Source organism: Mustelus asterias, unplaced genomic scaffold (assembly GCF_964213995.1).
Source record: "Mustelus asterias unplaced genomic scaffold, sMusAst1.hap1.1 HAP1_SCAFFOLD_1980, whole genome shotgun sequence".
NCBI lineage: Eukaryota > Metazoa > Chordata > Chondrichthyes > Carcharhiniformes > Triakidae > Mustelus > Mustelus asterias.
Genome location: NW_027591925.1, coordinates 36,397 through 52,351, shown reverse-complemented (window position 1 = coordinate 52,351; position 15,955 = coordinate 36,397). Strand labels below are relative to the sequence as shown.

At 54.5% G+C, this 15,955-nt stretch overlaps 1 protein-coding gene across 1 annotated transcript; it reads right to left on the bottom strand.

The window, feature by feature from the left end:
• Nucleotides 1-1,071: 1,071 nt before the first annotated feature.
• On the bottom strand, nucleotides 1,072-14,845 carry LOC144489064 (stress-associated endoplasmic reticulum protein 2). The gene is made up of 3 exons (XM_078207017.1): nucleotides 14,689-14,845; nucleotides 10,434-10,509; nucleotides 1,072-5,321 (listed from the first exon to the last, which is right to left on the bottom strand). Exons 1-3 carry the CDS (start codon nucleotides 14,770-14,772, stop codon nucleotides 5,281-5,283), a joined length of 201 nt encoding a protein of 66 aa, XP_078063143.1. The 5' UTR covers nucleotides 14,773-14,845; the 3' UTR covers nucleotides 1,072-5,280.
• Between the last annotated feature and the right edge of the window lie 1,110 nt (nucleotides 14,846-15,955).

Sequence of the window (15,955 nt, the reverse complement as noted above, 5' to 3'; positions counted from 1 at the left end):
CCTGCCTCAAAGGCGAGAGCAGCCAATGGTCATCTGGGACGGTGGTGAGTAATCCTCTACGCACGTAGACATCCAGGTCCCGCTGCTCCTATACCCGTTTAAGAATTCTTCCGCAAGTTTTATATCGTCTCCCCATGTTCCTCCTCCCAAAATGCATCACCTCACACTTGCCCACATTGAACTTCATCCACCACCCAACTGCCCACTTAACTAACTTAGGATCATAGAATTCCTACAGTGCAAGAAGGCCATTTGGCCCATCAAGTCTGTACTGACTCTCCGACAGAGCATCCCACCCAGGCCCACCCCCTGCCCTATCCCAGTCTCCCCTGCTAATCCACCTAACCCGCACATCTTTGGACACTAAGGGGCAATTTAGCATGGCCAATCCACCGAACCTGCACATCTTTGGACACTAAGGGGCAATTTAGCATGGCCAATCCACCTAACCTGCACATCTTTGGACACTAAGGGGCAATTTAGCATGGCCAATTCCCCTAACCTGCACATCTTTGGACATTAAGGGGCAAGTTAGCATGGCCAATCCACCCAATCTACACATTTTTGGATACTGAGGTAATTTACCACCAATGCACCCTAACCAGCACATCTTTCGGACTGTGGGAGGAAACCGGAGCACCCGGAGGAAACCCACGCAGACACGGGGAGAAGGTGCAGACTCCACACAGTTACCTGAGGGCTGGATTTGAACCCGGGTCCCTGGCGCTGTGTGGCAGCAGTGCTAACCCACTGTGCCGCCCAACTTGTCTCCGTCCTATTGAAGATCTACACTGTCCTCCGCAGAGTCTACAATTTTCCAGGTTTCTGTGGCGTAGATTGCTGATTTGCCAAGATAATGGAGATTCGTCATGTAAACGTGTCACGCCGTAATGGCAACCTCCCGGCCACTGGCGGTGCTGCAGCGCCGGCGGTGTTGCTTCTCCCAGGCCCCAGTCGCATCTTGGCGGAAACCACTGGGCCTCAAAGTGGACACGAGCAAGGACTGGAAGGCAGAGAGGGGACAGGTCGAACCCGTGTGAGGAGAGCCCGTGAATGAGAACGCCACTCCGGTTTACAACGAGATCAGACTTTTATTGCTGTCGATTTTGAAAAGAGTTTGCACAAGTTTCAATGCTCAGGGTACAAAATTCGATTCGTCACCACGGGCAGGAACCAGGAGAAAGATCTTGTTTCTGTAAAAAGTTAGGCATTTCTCCATTCCAAGTCAACCGGTAAACTCTGTACGAGTGAGTGACGCAATTGGCCCCTGTTTGAAGGGCACTTTCACGCCTGCTTGACGAATGTTCTACGTCTCTGGAACTCTTGCTGCCACACGCCCGACAGGAACTGCAGCAACACGCTTTCCCACCCCCCTCACACCCCCTGCCAGAGGTTTGTCCACAACAGGCTTGGAGCCGGTCCCAGACTTGCACACGTGTTTGTAAGCTCCAGACAAGGGGGCTCCACTGAACTTTTATCATGAGCGACATTGCAGAGAGTCATCCTCACGTCTGCCCAGCCCAGGTAAACCGGGGTTGCGAGGGGGGAGGGGGACACGCGGGAATTTCCCACCATAATCCTGGTTTGCCCGTGAGGTTGTAATAATTATTGGGGGGGTGGGAGAAGGTTCCGCAGGCTTTCACAGCCGTTCCTCTGCATTACTCTGGAGATTGAAGCGGGGGGAATTCCCCAGAAAGGCAACAGACTCCTTGGGGACGTGACATAAACTCGGCCACATCAGGAACCGGCCTGCCTTTGAATCGGGCTCGATTCCAGGGGGAACCGAATGCCATCCCACTGCAGCGCCCCAGCACGCCCGGACCCCAGCGCGTCCGGACCCCAGCGCGCCCGGACCCCAGCGCGCCCGGACCCCAGCGCGCCCGGTCCCCAGCGCGCCCGGTCCCCAGCGCGCCCGGTCCCCAGCGCGCCCGGTCCCCAGCACTTCAATGCTATCATTCATTTTTAGAGGGCTAGAATAGAATCCCGACAGTGCAGAAGGAGGCCATTCGGCCCATCGAGTCTGCACCGACCACAATCCCACACCTCGGCCTTATCCCCGTAACCCCACACATTTACCCTAGCTGGTCCCCCTGACACTAAGGGGCAATTCAGCATGGCCAATGCACCTAACCCTCACATCTTTGGACTGTGGGAGGAATCCGGAGTACCCGGAGGAAACCCACGCAGTCACGGGGAGAATGTGCAGACTCCGCACAGACAGTGGCCCAAGCTGGGAATCGAACCCGGGTCCCTGGCGCTGTGAGGCAGCAGTGTTAACCACTAACCCAACAGCAGGGATGTACTTCTGAGGCTGTATAAGGCTTTGGTCATTTGGAGTATTGTGAGCTGTTTTGGGCCCCATATCTAAGGAAGGATGTGCTGGACTTGGAGGGGGTCCAGAGCAGGTTCACAGGAATGATCCCTGGAATGAAGTGTTTGTCGTATGAGGAACAGTTGAGGAGGTCTGGGTCTGTACTCGATGGAGTTTGAAAGGATTGGGGTGGGGGGATCTTATTGAAACTTGCAGAATACTGAGAGACCAAAATAGAGTGGACCTGGAGAAGATGTTTCCACTGGTGGGAGAGACGAGAACCAGAGGGCACAATCTCAGAATGAGCCCTTTAAAACATTCAAACACTCCCAGGACAGGTACAGCACAGGGTTAGATACAGAGTAAAGTTCCCTCTACACTGTCCCCCATCAAACACTCCCAGGACAGGTACAGCACGGGGTTAGATACAGAGTAAAGTTCCCTCTACACTGTCCCCCCATCAAACACTCCCAGGACAGGTACAGCACAGGGTTAGATACAGAGTAAAGCTCCCTCTACACTGTCCCCATCAAACACTCCCAGGACAGGGACAGCACAGGGTTAGATACAGAGTAAAGCTCCCTCTACACTGTCCCCCATCAAACACTCCCAGGACAGGTACAGCACAGGGTTAGATACAGAGTAAAGCTCCTTCTGCACTGTCCCCCATCAAACACTCCCAGGACAGGTACAGCACGGGGTTAGATACAGAGTAAAGCTCCCTCTGCACCGTTCTCAACAACCAGTTAAAAGAGTTCCTTACGGCCCTGTGTGGTCAGGCCATGTTTTCCTACACTAATTCTTCCATTACTGCAGTGAATTGGCCGGTTAGCGGTAGGGTCAGTGTACAGAAGGGGGAGCACAAGGCCAGTGACTAGAATGGGTTGCACTGGGACAGTGGATAGGATCTGAACCTCCCCTCTCAGTACAGGTTACCCACCCACCCTGGGAAGTTTCCCCCGAGTCCCCTTGCAATTGGTCCCAATTAGATAGCTCACTTTCTATTCAGGGTTAATGCAATGGGGGGGGCGGGGGATTGGGGTTGGAGTTGACATAAAGAACAAAATTTAAGATTTATATCATGTCTGACACAAAATCATGGCATGTGCAAAGCATCTCAGCCTCCAGAGATTAATTCCTTCCTGAACCTGCCAACTGATTCAGAACCCTCGCCTGCCCGCTGTCCTTTGGGTGGGCTCCAGATTTCCCCCGTTAAGGCAGGTTAGTGATTGTTCAGCCTGAGGGGAGTGGTGTGAGGGGGCCGGCAGGGGGGATACTCTCCCAGTGTCTGATGAATTTACACTGCCTCTGGTTTATGAAGGCGACCTGCAGGTTTATACTGTAGGACGTTCCAATGTTCTGAGCAGGTGTGAAAATAACTACCTCCCTCACCCCCCCTCTCTCTCTCTCTGTCCCACCCACTACCCTGTTGGGAACTCAATAGGGAAATCACATGATTGTATAGAATCAAAACAGAATCCTGACAGTGCAGGAGGAGACCATTCGGCCCATCGAGCCTGCACAGACCACCCAGGCCCTATCTCCGTAACTCCACATATTTACCCTCCTAGTCCCCCTGACACTAAGGGGCAATTTAGCATGGCCAATCCACCTAACCTGCACATCTTTGGACACTAAGGGGCAATTTAGCATGGCCAATCCACCTAACCTGCACATCTTTGGACACTAAGGGGCAATTTAGCATGGCCAATCCACCTAACCCGCACATCTTTGGACACTAAGGGGCAATTTAGCATGGCCAATCCACCTAACCCGCACATCTTTGGACACTAAGGGGCAATTTAGCATGGCCAATCCACCTAACCTGCACATCTTTGGACTGTGGGAGGAAACCGGAGCACCTGAAGGAAACCCGCACAGACACGGGGAGAACGTGCAGACTCCGCACAGACAGTGACCCGAGGCTGGGAATCGAACCCAGGTCCCTGGCGCTGTGAGGCAGCAGCGCTAACCCACTGTGCCGGCACTATCTGGAAGGTTTTTTTTTTAAACATAGAAAGATAAAATATTCTTTGCTGCAACGTGAGTCCTGCCTAATCTCTGGAAATGGACCCACTATTCTTTAAAAACAGAAGCATTAATATAATACGGATCGACTGACTGACTAGGGGTTGGGTTAATGAACAGCTAGTGTGGGGGGTAAGGTTCACAGGGGTGGAGAGGGGGGTGGGTGGGGGAGGGAGGGAGGGAGGGGAGGGGAGGGGTGCGGAGTCCAAGGTCCAACCCGAGAGAGCTGACAACATGAGAAAGAAAAAAGACAGAGGACAAAGTTCAAGAAGGATGGGGAATTTTGCAGGGCTGGTCGAGCGGGTTGGTGTGGTTCCGGTGAGGATTTGGGTCAAGGAGAGAGCTGTGACAGTAACTCAAGCTGTGAGAGAGGGAGGCTGGAATGTGTGTGTGTGTGTGTGTGTGTGGGGCAGGGTTACCGGGGGAGGGGGAATGAAAGCAAATTCCTGCGGACGCTGGAATCTCAAACCCAAAGAGAAAACGCTGGAAAATCTCAGCAGGTCTGGCAGCCTCTGTAAGGAGAGAAAAAGAGCTGACGTTTTCGAGTCCAGATGACCCTTTGTCAAAGCTGTCAAAGGGTTACCCGGGGCAGAGGGGCCCAGCTCAGGCCAGCCAGTGAGACCGTCAGGGGGTGGCTTTTATTTCTGTAATTCTTTATAACTTATATAATATATATTTTTTTAATATCTAACCCGTCTGCCGGACGCACAGGTCCTGGTTATTGCTGGGAAATACGGAGTGCGGTCGCAGGGGGGGTTTCCTGCGGCGACGACTTTGGCAAGGCGAGAGAGGTGATTTTTTTTTTCCCCCGCCACACGGGACGGTCCGAGAGAGAGAGAGAGAGAGAGAGAGAGCCAGGGATTGATCGAGAGTCCGAGAAACGAAAGTTAACCGTTGGCTGTGAGGAAGACTGCTCCGTCCCACCGACCGCGCCGTCCTCTTCAAGCTCCCATCCGGATGCTCTGGATAATTTGGAAAATCGCTGGGAAGCGGGAGGGAAAAGAACAAACACACGTTAGGAAGAGAGCAAACTAAACTTTATTAGTCACAAGTAAGGCCGACATTAACGCTGCAATGAAGTTACTGTGAAAATCTCCCTAGTCGCCCACACTCCGGCGCCTGTTGGGGTAACACTGAGGGAGAATTTAGCACAGCCCAATGCACCCTAACCAGCACGTCTTTCAGACTGTGGGAGGAAACCGGAGCACCCGGAGGAAACCCACGCAGACACGGGGAGAACGTGCAGACTCCACACAGGCAGTGACCCAAGCCAGGAATTGAATCCGGGTCCCTGGCGCTGTGAGGCAGCAGCGCTAACCCACTGTGCCACCGTGCCGCTGGGATTGAACCTGGGTCCCTGGCGCTGTGAGGCAGCAGTGCTAACCCACTGTGCCACCGTGCCGCTGGGATTGAACCCGGGTCCCTGGCGCTGTGAGGCAGCAGCGCGAACCCACTGTGCCACCGTGCCACTGGAATTGAATCCGGGTCCCTGGCGCTGTGAGGCAGCAGCGCTAACCCACTGTGCCACCGTGCCGCTGGGATTGAACCCGGGTCCCTGGCGCTGTGAGGCAGCAGTGCTAACCCACTGTGCCACCGTGCCGCTGGGATTGAACCCGGGTCCCTGGCGCTGTGAGGCAGCAGTGCTAACCCACTGTGCCACCGTGCCGCTGGGATTGAACCCGGGTCCCTGGCGCTGTGAGGCAGCAGTGCTAACCCACTGTGCCACCGTAACGCTGGGATTGAACCCGGGTCCCTGGCGCTGTGAGGCAGCAGCGCTAACCCACTGTGCCACCGTGCCGCTGGGATTGAACCCGGGTCCCTGGCGCTGTGAGGCAGCAGCGCTAACCCACTGTGCCACCGTGCCGCTGGGATTGAACCCGGGTCCCTGGCGCTGTGAGGCAGCAGGGCTAACCCACTGTGCCACCGTGCCGCTGGGATTGAACCCGGGTCCCTGGCGCTGTGAGGCAGCAGCGCGAACCCACTGTGCCACCGTGCCACTGGAATTGAATCCGGGTCCCTGGCGCTGTGAGGCAGCAGCGCGAACCCACTGTGCCACCGTGCCGCTGGGATTGAACCCGGGTCCCTGGCGCTGTGAGGCAGCAGTGCTAACCCACTGTGCCACCGTGCCGCTGGGATTGAACCCGGGTCCCTGGCGCTGTGAGGCAGCAGCGCTAACCCACTGTGCCACCGTGCCGCTGGGATTGAACCCGGGTCCCTGGCGCTGTGAGGCAGCAGCGCTAACCCACTGTGCCACCGTGCCGCTGGGATTGAACCCGGGTCCCTGGCGCTGTGAGGCAGCAGGGCTAACCCCTGTGCCACTGTGTGCCCGGATAGTCCAAGCAATGCCACTGGCTGGAGAAAGCCAGTGGAAACCAGCATTGAGTGGCTCAGTCAGTCTGTGCACTTCACCCTTTCACCTCAGAGACCTGGGCCCTCGAATAACCCCAGCAGATCAGACACCTAAAGCTTATTTATTAGTGTCACAAGTAAGGCTTACATTAACACTGCAATGAAGTTACTATGAAAATCCCCCCTAGTCGCCACACTCCGGCGCCTGTTCGGGTAACACTGAGGGAGAATTTAGCACGGCCCAATGCACCCTAACCAGCACGTCTTTGGGAGGAAACCGGAGCACCCGGAGGAAACCCACGCAGACACGGGGGAGAACCTGCTGTCTCCGCACAGACAATGACCCAAGCCGGGAATCGAACCCGGGTCCCTGGCACTGTGAGGCAGCAGCGCTAACCCACTGTGCCATCTCCTCCAGTGCTATCCCCTTCTTCCAGTGGCCACCTGGGTGGTCACATTGAACCCGTTTCAGTTTGGTTCTAGCAGATGGAGTTCCGTTCACAAACAGATCACGTCACACGGAATTTAGAAAGTTAAGTTGTGATTTCCACGCAGTTTTCAAGATATTGAGGGGAACGGATATGGGTCAGCACGGAATAGGAGGCCGAATGGCCCTCGCACCTGCCGCACCATCCGATAAGTGCGCGGCTGAATCACTCAACTCCATTTACCCACCCACTCCCCTTCATCCCGCAAAACCCTCACAGTCCCAAGCACTCTCCAACTACCACACGTGGCAATGGAGTTACTTTTATCCAAAGGTATAACAGATATGGATGGGTTAGTACAGGGAGTTGGGTCAGATATGGATGGGTTAGTGCGGGGAGTTGGGTCAGATATGGATGGGTTAGTACGGGGAATTGGGTCAGATATGGATGGGTTAGTGCGGGGAGTTGGGTCAGATATGGATGGGTTAGTGCGGGGAGTTGGGTCAGATATGGATGGGTTAGTACGGGGAATTGGGTCAGATATGGATGGGTTAGTACGGGGAGTTGGGTCAGATATGGATGGGTTAGTACGGGGAGTTGGGTCAGATATGGATGGGTTAGTACGGGGAGTTGGGTGAGATATGGATGGGTTAGTACGGGGAGTTGGGTCAGGTATGGATGGGTTAGTACAGGGAGTTGGGTCGGATATGGATGGGTTAGTACGGGGAGTTGGGTCAGATATGGATGGGTTAGTACAGGGAGTTGGGTCAGATATGGATGGGTTAGTACGGGGAGTTGGGTCAGATATGGATGGGTTAGTACGGGGAATTGGGTCAGATATGGATGGGTTAGTACAGGGAGATGGGTCAGATATGGATGGGTTAGTACAGGGAGATGGGTCAGATATGGATGGGTTAGTACAGGGAGTTGGGTCAGATATGGATGGGTTAGTGCGGGGAGTTGGGTCAGGTGTGGATGGGTTAGTACGGGGAGTTGGGTCAGATATGGATGGGTTCGTACGGGGAGTTGGGTCAGATATGGATGGGTTAGTACGGGGAGTTGGGTCAGATATGGATGGGTTAGTGCGGGGAGTTAGGTCAGATATGGATGTGTTAATACGGGGAGTTGGGTCAGATATGGATGGGTTAGTACGGGGAGTTGGGTCAGATATGGATGGGTTAGTACGGGGAGATGGGTCAGATATGGATGGGTTAGTACAGGGAGATGGGTCAGATATGGATGGGTTAGTACAGGGAGATGGGTCAGATATGGATGGGTTAGTACAGGGAGATGGGTCAGATATGGATGGGTTAGTACAGGGAGTTGGGTCAGATATGGATGGGTTGGTACGGGGAGTTGGGTCAGATATGGATGGGTTAGTACAGGGAGATGGATCAGATATGGATGGGTTAGTACGGGGAGTTGGGTCAGATATGGATGGGTTAGTACGGGGAGTTGGGTCAGATATGGATGGGTTAGTACAGGGAGTTGGGTCAGATATGGATGGGTTAGTGCGGGGAGTTGGGTCAGATATGGATGGGTTAGTGCGGGGAGTTGGGTCAGATATGGATGGGTTAGTGCGGGGAGTTGGGTCAGATATGGATGGGTTAGTGCGGGGAGTTGGGTCAGATATGGATGGGTTAGTGCGGGGAGTTGGGTCAGATATGGATGGGTTAGTGCGGGGAGTTGGGTCAGATATGGATGGGTTAGTGCGGGGAGTTGGGTCAGATATGGATGGGTTAGTACGGGGAGTTGGGTCAGATATGGATGGGTTAGTACGGGGAGTTGGGTCAGATATGGATGGGTTAGTGCGGGGAGTTGGGTCAGATATGGATGGGTTAGTGCGGGGAGTTGGGTCAGATATGGATGGGTTAGTACGGGGAGTTGGGTCAGATATGGATGTGTTAGTGCGGGGAGTTGGGTCAGATATGGATGGGTTAGTACGGGGAGTTGGGTCAGATATGGATGGGTTAGTACGGGGAGTTGGGTCAGATATGGATGGGTCATTACAGGGAGTTGGGTCACAGATCAGATATGAGCTAACAAACTGACAATACAGGCTGGAGGGTTACGTGACCACCTCATGGTCCTACATTCATGAGAATCACCAGTAATCATGGCTAAATGTAACACCTCCAGCTGAAGCTGGAAGAGTCGGGACTGTGGAGGTGACACCAGGTTTCACCCCCCCAAGGACAGGGGTTCAACACCCAGCCAGAGGCAGCACAGAGATGTTGGAGAATGAAGCCAATCTCTTTGGAGCAAAATCTCATTGAAAGCACCTTCCGAATCTGCGACCTCTACAAGGACAGCAGATACATGGGGAACACCACCACCTGGAGGTCCCCCTCCAAGTCACTCACCATCCTGACTGGGAAATATATCGGCCGTTCCCTCACTGTCGCTGGGTCGAAATCCTGGAACTCCCTCCCTAACAGCACTGTGGGTGTACCTACACCACACGGGGACTGCAGCGAGTTCAAGAAGGCAGCTCACCCACCACCTTCTCAAGGGGCAATGAGGGATGGGCAATAGATACTGGCCCAGCCAGCGACGCCCGTGTCCCATGAATCAAGTTTAAGTATCGTCCCATGTGAATAATATTAAGTTGCCATTGTAAACTGATTGCCCTTTTAAAACAGAACTTAGACAAAGTTAGTTCCTGTGAAAATCCCCACACTCCGGCGCCTGTTCGGGGGGACACTGAGGGAGAATTTAGCACGGCCCAATGCACCCTAAACAGCACGTCTTTTGGAGTGTGGAAGGAAACCAGAGGAAACCCACGCAGACACGGGGGGAGAACGTGCACACTCCACACAGGCAGTGACCCAAGCCGGGACTCGAACCCGGGTCCCTGGCGCTGTGAGGCAGCAGCGCTAACCCACTGTGCCACCGTGCCGCTGGGATTGAACCCGGGTCCCTGGCGCTGTGAGGCAGCAGCGCTAACCCACTGTGCTACCGTGCCGCTGGGATTGAACCCGGGTCCCTGGCGCTGAGAGGCAGCAGCGCTAACCCACTGTGCCACCGTGCCGCTGGGATTGAACCCGGGTCCCTGGCGCTGTGAGGCAGCAGCGCTAACCCACTGTGCCACCGTGCACAGGACAATGAGGGAAGAGCAGGGAAAGGGTGCGAATTAAAATAGTGCTTTCTGAGAGCTGACACACACACACACACGATGGGCTGAATGGTCTCCGACTGTGTGTTCTCCTTCGATGAGACCTCGGCATTCTTTTAAAACGCACGAGGCAGAGACTGGGAAGTACTGACAACTGTCCCTCTGCATGAAGTCCTGACAGGCACGAAGTGGAAACACTTACCTGATCCACACACCACGAATACAAACAGCGCCAACAGCCACGGTGCGACCGGTGCCCTCTCCTCCTGGAGGGGTCTCTGGAAGAGAACGGAGCGAGTCAATAGTCTCTGCATCCCAAACCCCCTCCGCTCTGCACTCTCCAAACCACTATCTACACTGCGGCGACTCACCAAGGCTCCTGAGGCAGCACCTTCCCAAACCCACAACCTCTACCATCTAGAGGGACGAGGGTCGGCAGATACCTGGGAACGCAACCACCCGGAGGTTCCCCCCTTCCGAGTCACTCACCATCCTGACAGGGAAATATACCGGCCGTTCCTTCACCGTCGCTGGGTCGAAATCCTGGAGCTCCCTCCCTAACAGCACTGTGGGTGTACCTACACCACACGGGGACTGCAGCGGGTTCAAGGCAGCAGCTCACCCACCACCACCTCGAGAGAGATGGGCAATAAATACTGACCTAACCAGTGACACCCACAGCCTGTAAATAAATGTTAATAATAATACACTGCACGAAGAGACTGACAGGCCAACGGCATATAGAAATCATAGAATCCCTACAGTGCAGGAGGCGGCTATTCAGCCCATCGAGCCTGCACCGACAACAACCTCACCCAGGCCCTATTCCCGTAACCCCACATATTGACCCCGCTAATCCCTCTAAACCTACACATCTTTGGACACTAAGGGGCAATTTAGCATGGCCAATCCCCCTAACCTACACATCTTTGGACACTAAGGGGCAATTTAGCATGGCCAATCCCCCTAACCTACACATCTTTGGACACTAAGGGGCAATTTAGCATGGCCAATCCCCCTAACCTGCACATCTTTGGACACCAAGGGGCAATTTAGCACGGCCAATCCACCTAACCTGCACATCTTTGGACACTAAGGGGCAATTTAGCATGGCCAATCCACCTAACCTGCACATAGAAATCATAGAAACCCTACAGTACAGAAAGAGGCCATTTGGCCCATCGAGTCTGCACCGACCACAATCCCACCCAGGCCCTACCCCCATATCCCGACATATTTTACCCACTAATCCCTCTAACCTACGCATCTCAGGACACTAAGGGCAATTTTTAGCATGGCCAATCAACCTAACCCACACATCTTTGAACTGAACAAAGAACAATACAGCACAGGAACAGGCCCTTCGGCCCTCCAAGCCCGTGCCGCTCCCTGGTCCAAACTAGACCATTCTTTTGTATCCCTCCATTCCCACTCCGTTCATGTGGCTATCTAGATAAGTCTTAAACGTTCCCAGTGTGTCCGCCTCCACCACCTTGCCCGGCAGCGCATTCCAGGCCCCCACCACCCTCTGCGTAAAATACATCCTTCTGATATCTGTGTTAAACCTCCCCCCTCCCCTTGAACCTATGACCCCTCGTGAACGTCACCACCAACCTGGGAAAAAGTAACTGTGGGAGGAAACCGGAGCACCCGGAGGAAACCCACGCAGACACGAGGAGAATGTGCAAACTCCACACAGACAGTGACCCAAGCCGGGAATCGAACCCAGGTCCCTGGAGCTGTGAAGCAGCAGTGCTAACCACTGTGCTACCGTGCCGCCCTTTGGACACTAAGGGGCAATTTAGCATGGCCAATCCACCTAACCCGCACATCTTGGGACACAGGGCAGCATAGTGGCACAGTGGTTCTCACAGCGCCAGGGACCCGGATTCAATTCCTGGCTTGGGTCACTGTCTGTGTGGAGTCTGCACGTTCTCCCCGTGTCTGCGTGGGTTTCCTCCGGGTGCTCCGGTTTCCTCCCACATTCTTAAAGACGTGCTGGTTCGGGTGCATTGGCCGTGCTAAATTCTCCCTCAGTGTTACCCGAACAGGCGACTGGGGGATTTTCACAGTAACTTCATTGCAGTGTTAGTGTAAGCCTACTAATACGACTAATAAAAAAACTTTTAAAATTTAGCACGGCCAATCCCCCTAACCCGCACATCTTTGGACTGTGGGAGGAAACCGGAGCACCCGGAGGAAACCCACGCAGACACGGGGAGAATGTGCAGACTCCACACAGACAGTGACCCAAGCCGGGAATCGAACCCGGGTCCCTGACAGAGTGAGACAGCAGGGCTAACGACTGTACCACTCCACACACAACTCAATCATGTCCTCCACTCCATCCAGACACAGCTCGAGGCCACTCCGAACGAGATGGATGTCACTGGGAATGTCGAAGCCTGGGTAATGTGGGGAGGGAGAGACGAGTGTGACTGGTTATATCCCAACTCTGGAACGCCCCCAGCCCACCCTGATGCCCCACGATAAAGAACGAGAAGAGTGTTGAATAGCTTTGTTCATCCCCACTGGACGTTCCAGAGTGCCCCGCAGACAATCACATTCTGTTTCAAATTTATCGCAGGAAACGCAACAGCCAATTTACACACAGCAAGCTCCCAGACACAGCGGGTTAGCACTGCTGCCTCACAGCGCCAGGGACCCGGGTTCAATTCCCAGCTCGGGTCACTGTCTGTGTGGAGTCTGCACGTTCTCCCCATGTCTGCGTGGGTTTCCTCCGGATGCTCCGGTTTCCTCCCACAGTCTGAAAGACGTGCTGGTTAGGGTGCATTAGCCGTGCTAAATTCTCCCTCAGTGTTACCCGAACAGGCGCCAGAGTGTGGCGACTAGGGGATTTTCACAATAACTTCATTGCAGTGTTAATGTAAGCCTACTTGTGACACTAATAAATAAACTTTAAACAGTTTTAACTTATAAAACAGACACAGTAATATCCTAATCACCCAGATCATGGGTGGCACATTGGTAAACACTAGGGATTCTATAATGATCTCTTTCTCTTTTCAGAGATGTAAGATAAATATTGCTCCCAGAACACCAGGGAGAACTCTCTCAGATAGTGGATTTGGAACTCCCTCAGATAGTGGATTTCTGTCCACCTAAAGGAATAGTGGGGAGGGAGTGCGAGGTCAACTATCCGGCGGCTCGGTAGCACAGTGGTTAGCACTGCTGCTTCACAGCTCCAGGGACCTGGGTTCGATTCCTGGCTTGGGTCACTGTCTGTGTGGAGTTTGCACATTCTCCTCGTGCCTGCGTGGGTTTCCTCCGGGTGCTCCGGTTTCCTCCCACAGTCCAAAGATGTGCGGGTTAGGTTGATTGGCCATGCTAAATTGCCCCTTAGGTGTCCTGAGATGTGTAGGTTAGAGGGATTAGTGGGTAAATATGTAGGGATATGGGGGCAGGGCCTGGGTGGGATTGTGGTTGGTGCAGACTCGATGGGCCGAATGGCCTCTTTCTGCACTGTAGGGTTTCTATGATTCAATCTCATCCAAAATCTGAGGGTCAGTACGTAGGGAGTGCCGCACTGTCAGAGGGTCAGTGCTGAGGGAGCGCCGCACTGTCAGAGGGTCAGTGCTGAGGGAGTGCCGCACTGTCAGAGGGTCAGTACTGAGGGAGTGCCGCACTGTCAGAGGGTCAGTGCTGAGGGAGTGCCGCACTGTCAGAGGGTCAGTACTGAGGGAGTGCCGCACTGTAGGTGGGTCAGTGCTGAGGGAGTGCCGCACTGTCAGAGGGTCAGTGCTGAGGGAGCGCCGCACTGTCGGTGGGTCAGTGCTGAGGGAGTGCCGCACTGTCAGAGGGTCAGTGCTGAGGGAGTGCCGCACTGTCAGAGGGTCAGTGCTGAGGGAGTGCCGCACTGTCAGAGGGTCAGTGCTGAGGGAGTGCCGCACTGTCAGAGGGTCAGTGCTGAGGGAGTGCCGCACTGTCAGAGGGTCAGTGCTGAGGGAGTGCCGCACTGTCAGAGGGTCAGTGCTGAGGGAGTGCCGCACTGTCAGAGGGTCAGTACTGAGGGAGTGCCGCACTGTCAGAGGGTCAGTGCTGAGGGAGTGCCGCACTGTCAGAGGGTCAGTGCTGAGGGAGTGCCACACTGTCAGAGGGTCAGTGCTGAGGGAGCGCCGCACTGTCAGAGGGTCAGTGCTGAGGTGGCACTGAGAGAAAACCCCGCCCTCTTTAGATGGCACCGCCCCCGGCCTCCCATTGGCTGTACCCAGGCCAGGAGGCGGGTCTCCACTGACGGACGTGACCATTTACCAATCAGGAGGGAGCCACCTGAACCCCATTGGTGGGGGCGGCTGTCAATCAGCGCGATTGCGTCATTACGCTAACGGCGCAGCTGGGTCGACGGGAGCCACGTAAACACCATTAGTCGGAGCGGCGGCTCCGGGGGAGCGCTCTCGCTCCCAGGTCCCGGACACCTCCCGCCCCCGGCCCCTCACCGTGCTCCGCGCCACGTTCCCCCGCTGGGTGATGTTTTTACTGTGCTTCTCGTTGGCCATGCGGATCCGCTGCTTGGCCACCATCTTCAATCACCACCGCCGAGCGACTGCCCCAGAGAGAGAGAGAGCGCGAGCGAGAGGCGGGCACCGGGAACTGGGCGGGGTCTGGAGCTGGGTGCCGCCCCCTGTCTGACGTGGCAATCCGCGATTGATCCGCACCCTGTCCGTTAACCGCTCCCCTTGCCCATTCCGATTGGCGGCACCGCCTGTCCGTCAGCCCTAGGCCCGCCCCCTGGACCTGGCGCAGCCGCGCGGGGACTGGAGCAGACGCGCTCCCAGCCCCGCCCCAGTGGCTGTCCGCCTGTCAATCATTAAAGGGGTGGTCCCACTATTCGCTGCCAATCAATTCTGTTTAAAGGAACATTCCCTGTGGCAACTGACAACCATTCCTGTTGATTGGAACATTCAGAGGGGAACCAGTGGATGTGGTGTATTTAGATTTCCAGAAGGCATTCGATAAGGCGCCTCACAAAAGATTGCTGCAGAAGATTAAGGTGCACGGAGTTGGGGGTAAAGTGTTAGCGTGGATTGAGGATTGGCTATCTAACAGGAAGCAGAGAGTAGGAATAAATGGGTGCTTTTCCAGTTGGCAATCAGTGACTAGTGGCATGCCGCAGGGATTGGTGCTGGGGCCTCAACTATTTACCATATACATAGACGATCTGGAGGAGGGGACCGAGTGTAGGGTAACAATTGGTGTACAATTTTGGTCCCCTTATTTAAGAAAGGATATATTAGCTTTGGAGGGGGTACAGAGAAGGTTCACCAGGTTGATTCCGGAGATGAGGGGGTTAGCTTATGAGGAGAGATTGAGTAGACTGGGCCTGTACTCATTGGAGTTTGGAAGGTTGAGGGGAGATCTTCTAGAGACATAAAACAAAGTTTGCAGATGTCACAAAGATGAGTGGCAAAGCGAATTGCGTGGAGGACACAGAGTCTGCAGAGAGATTTGGATCGGCTAAGTGAGTGGGCGAGGATCTGGCAGATGGAGTATAACGTTGGTAAGTGTGAGGCCATCCACTTTGGAAGGAATAATAGTAAAATGGACTGTTATTTAAACGGTGAAAAATTACAACATGCCGCTGTGCAGAGGGACCTGGGGGTCCTTGTGTATGAATCACAAAAACTCAGTCTGCAGGTGCAGCAGGTGATCAAGAAGGCAAATGGAATGTTGGCCTTTATCGCGAAGGGGATGGAGTATAAAAGC

What these genes read in the sequence shown, in the direction of transcription:
- LOC144489064 (XM_078207017.1), bottom strand. Translation starts at nt 14,772, where the DNA reads ATGGTGGCCAAGCAGCGGATCCGCATGGCCAACGAGAAGCACAGTAAA. An exon ending in GGAACGTGGCGCGGAGCACG is followed by an intron (nt 10,510 to 14,688) that starts GTGAGGGGCCGG and finishes GTTCTCTTCCAG; the next exon opens with AGACCCCTCCAGGAGGAGAG. An exon ending in ATTCGTGGTGTGTGGATCAG is followed by an intron (nt 5,322 to 10,433) that starts GTAAGTGTTTCC and finishes CCCGCTTCCCAG; the next exon opens with CGATTTTCCAAATTATCCAG.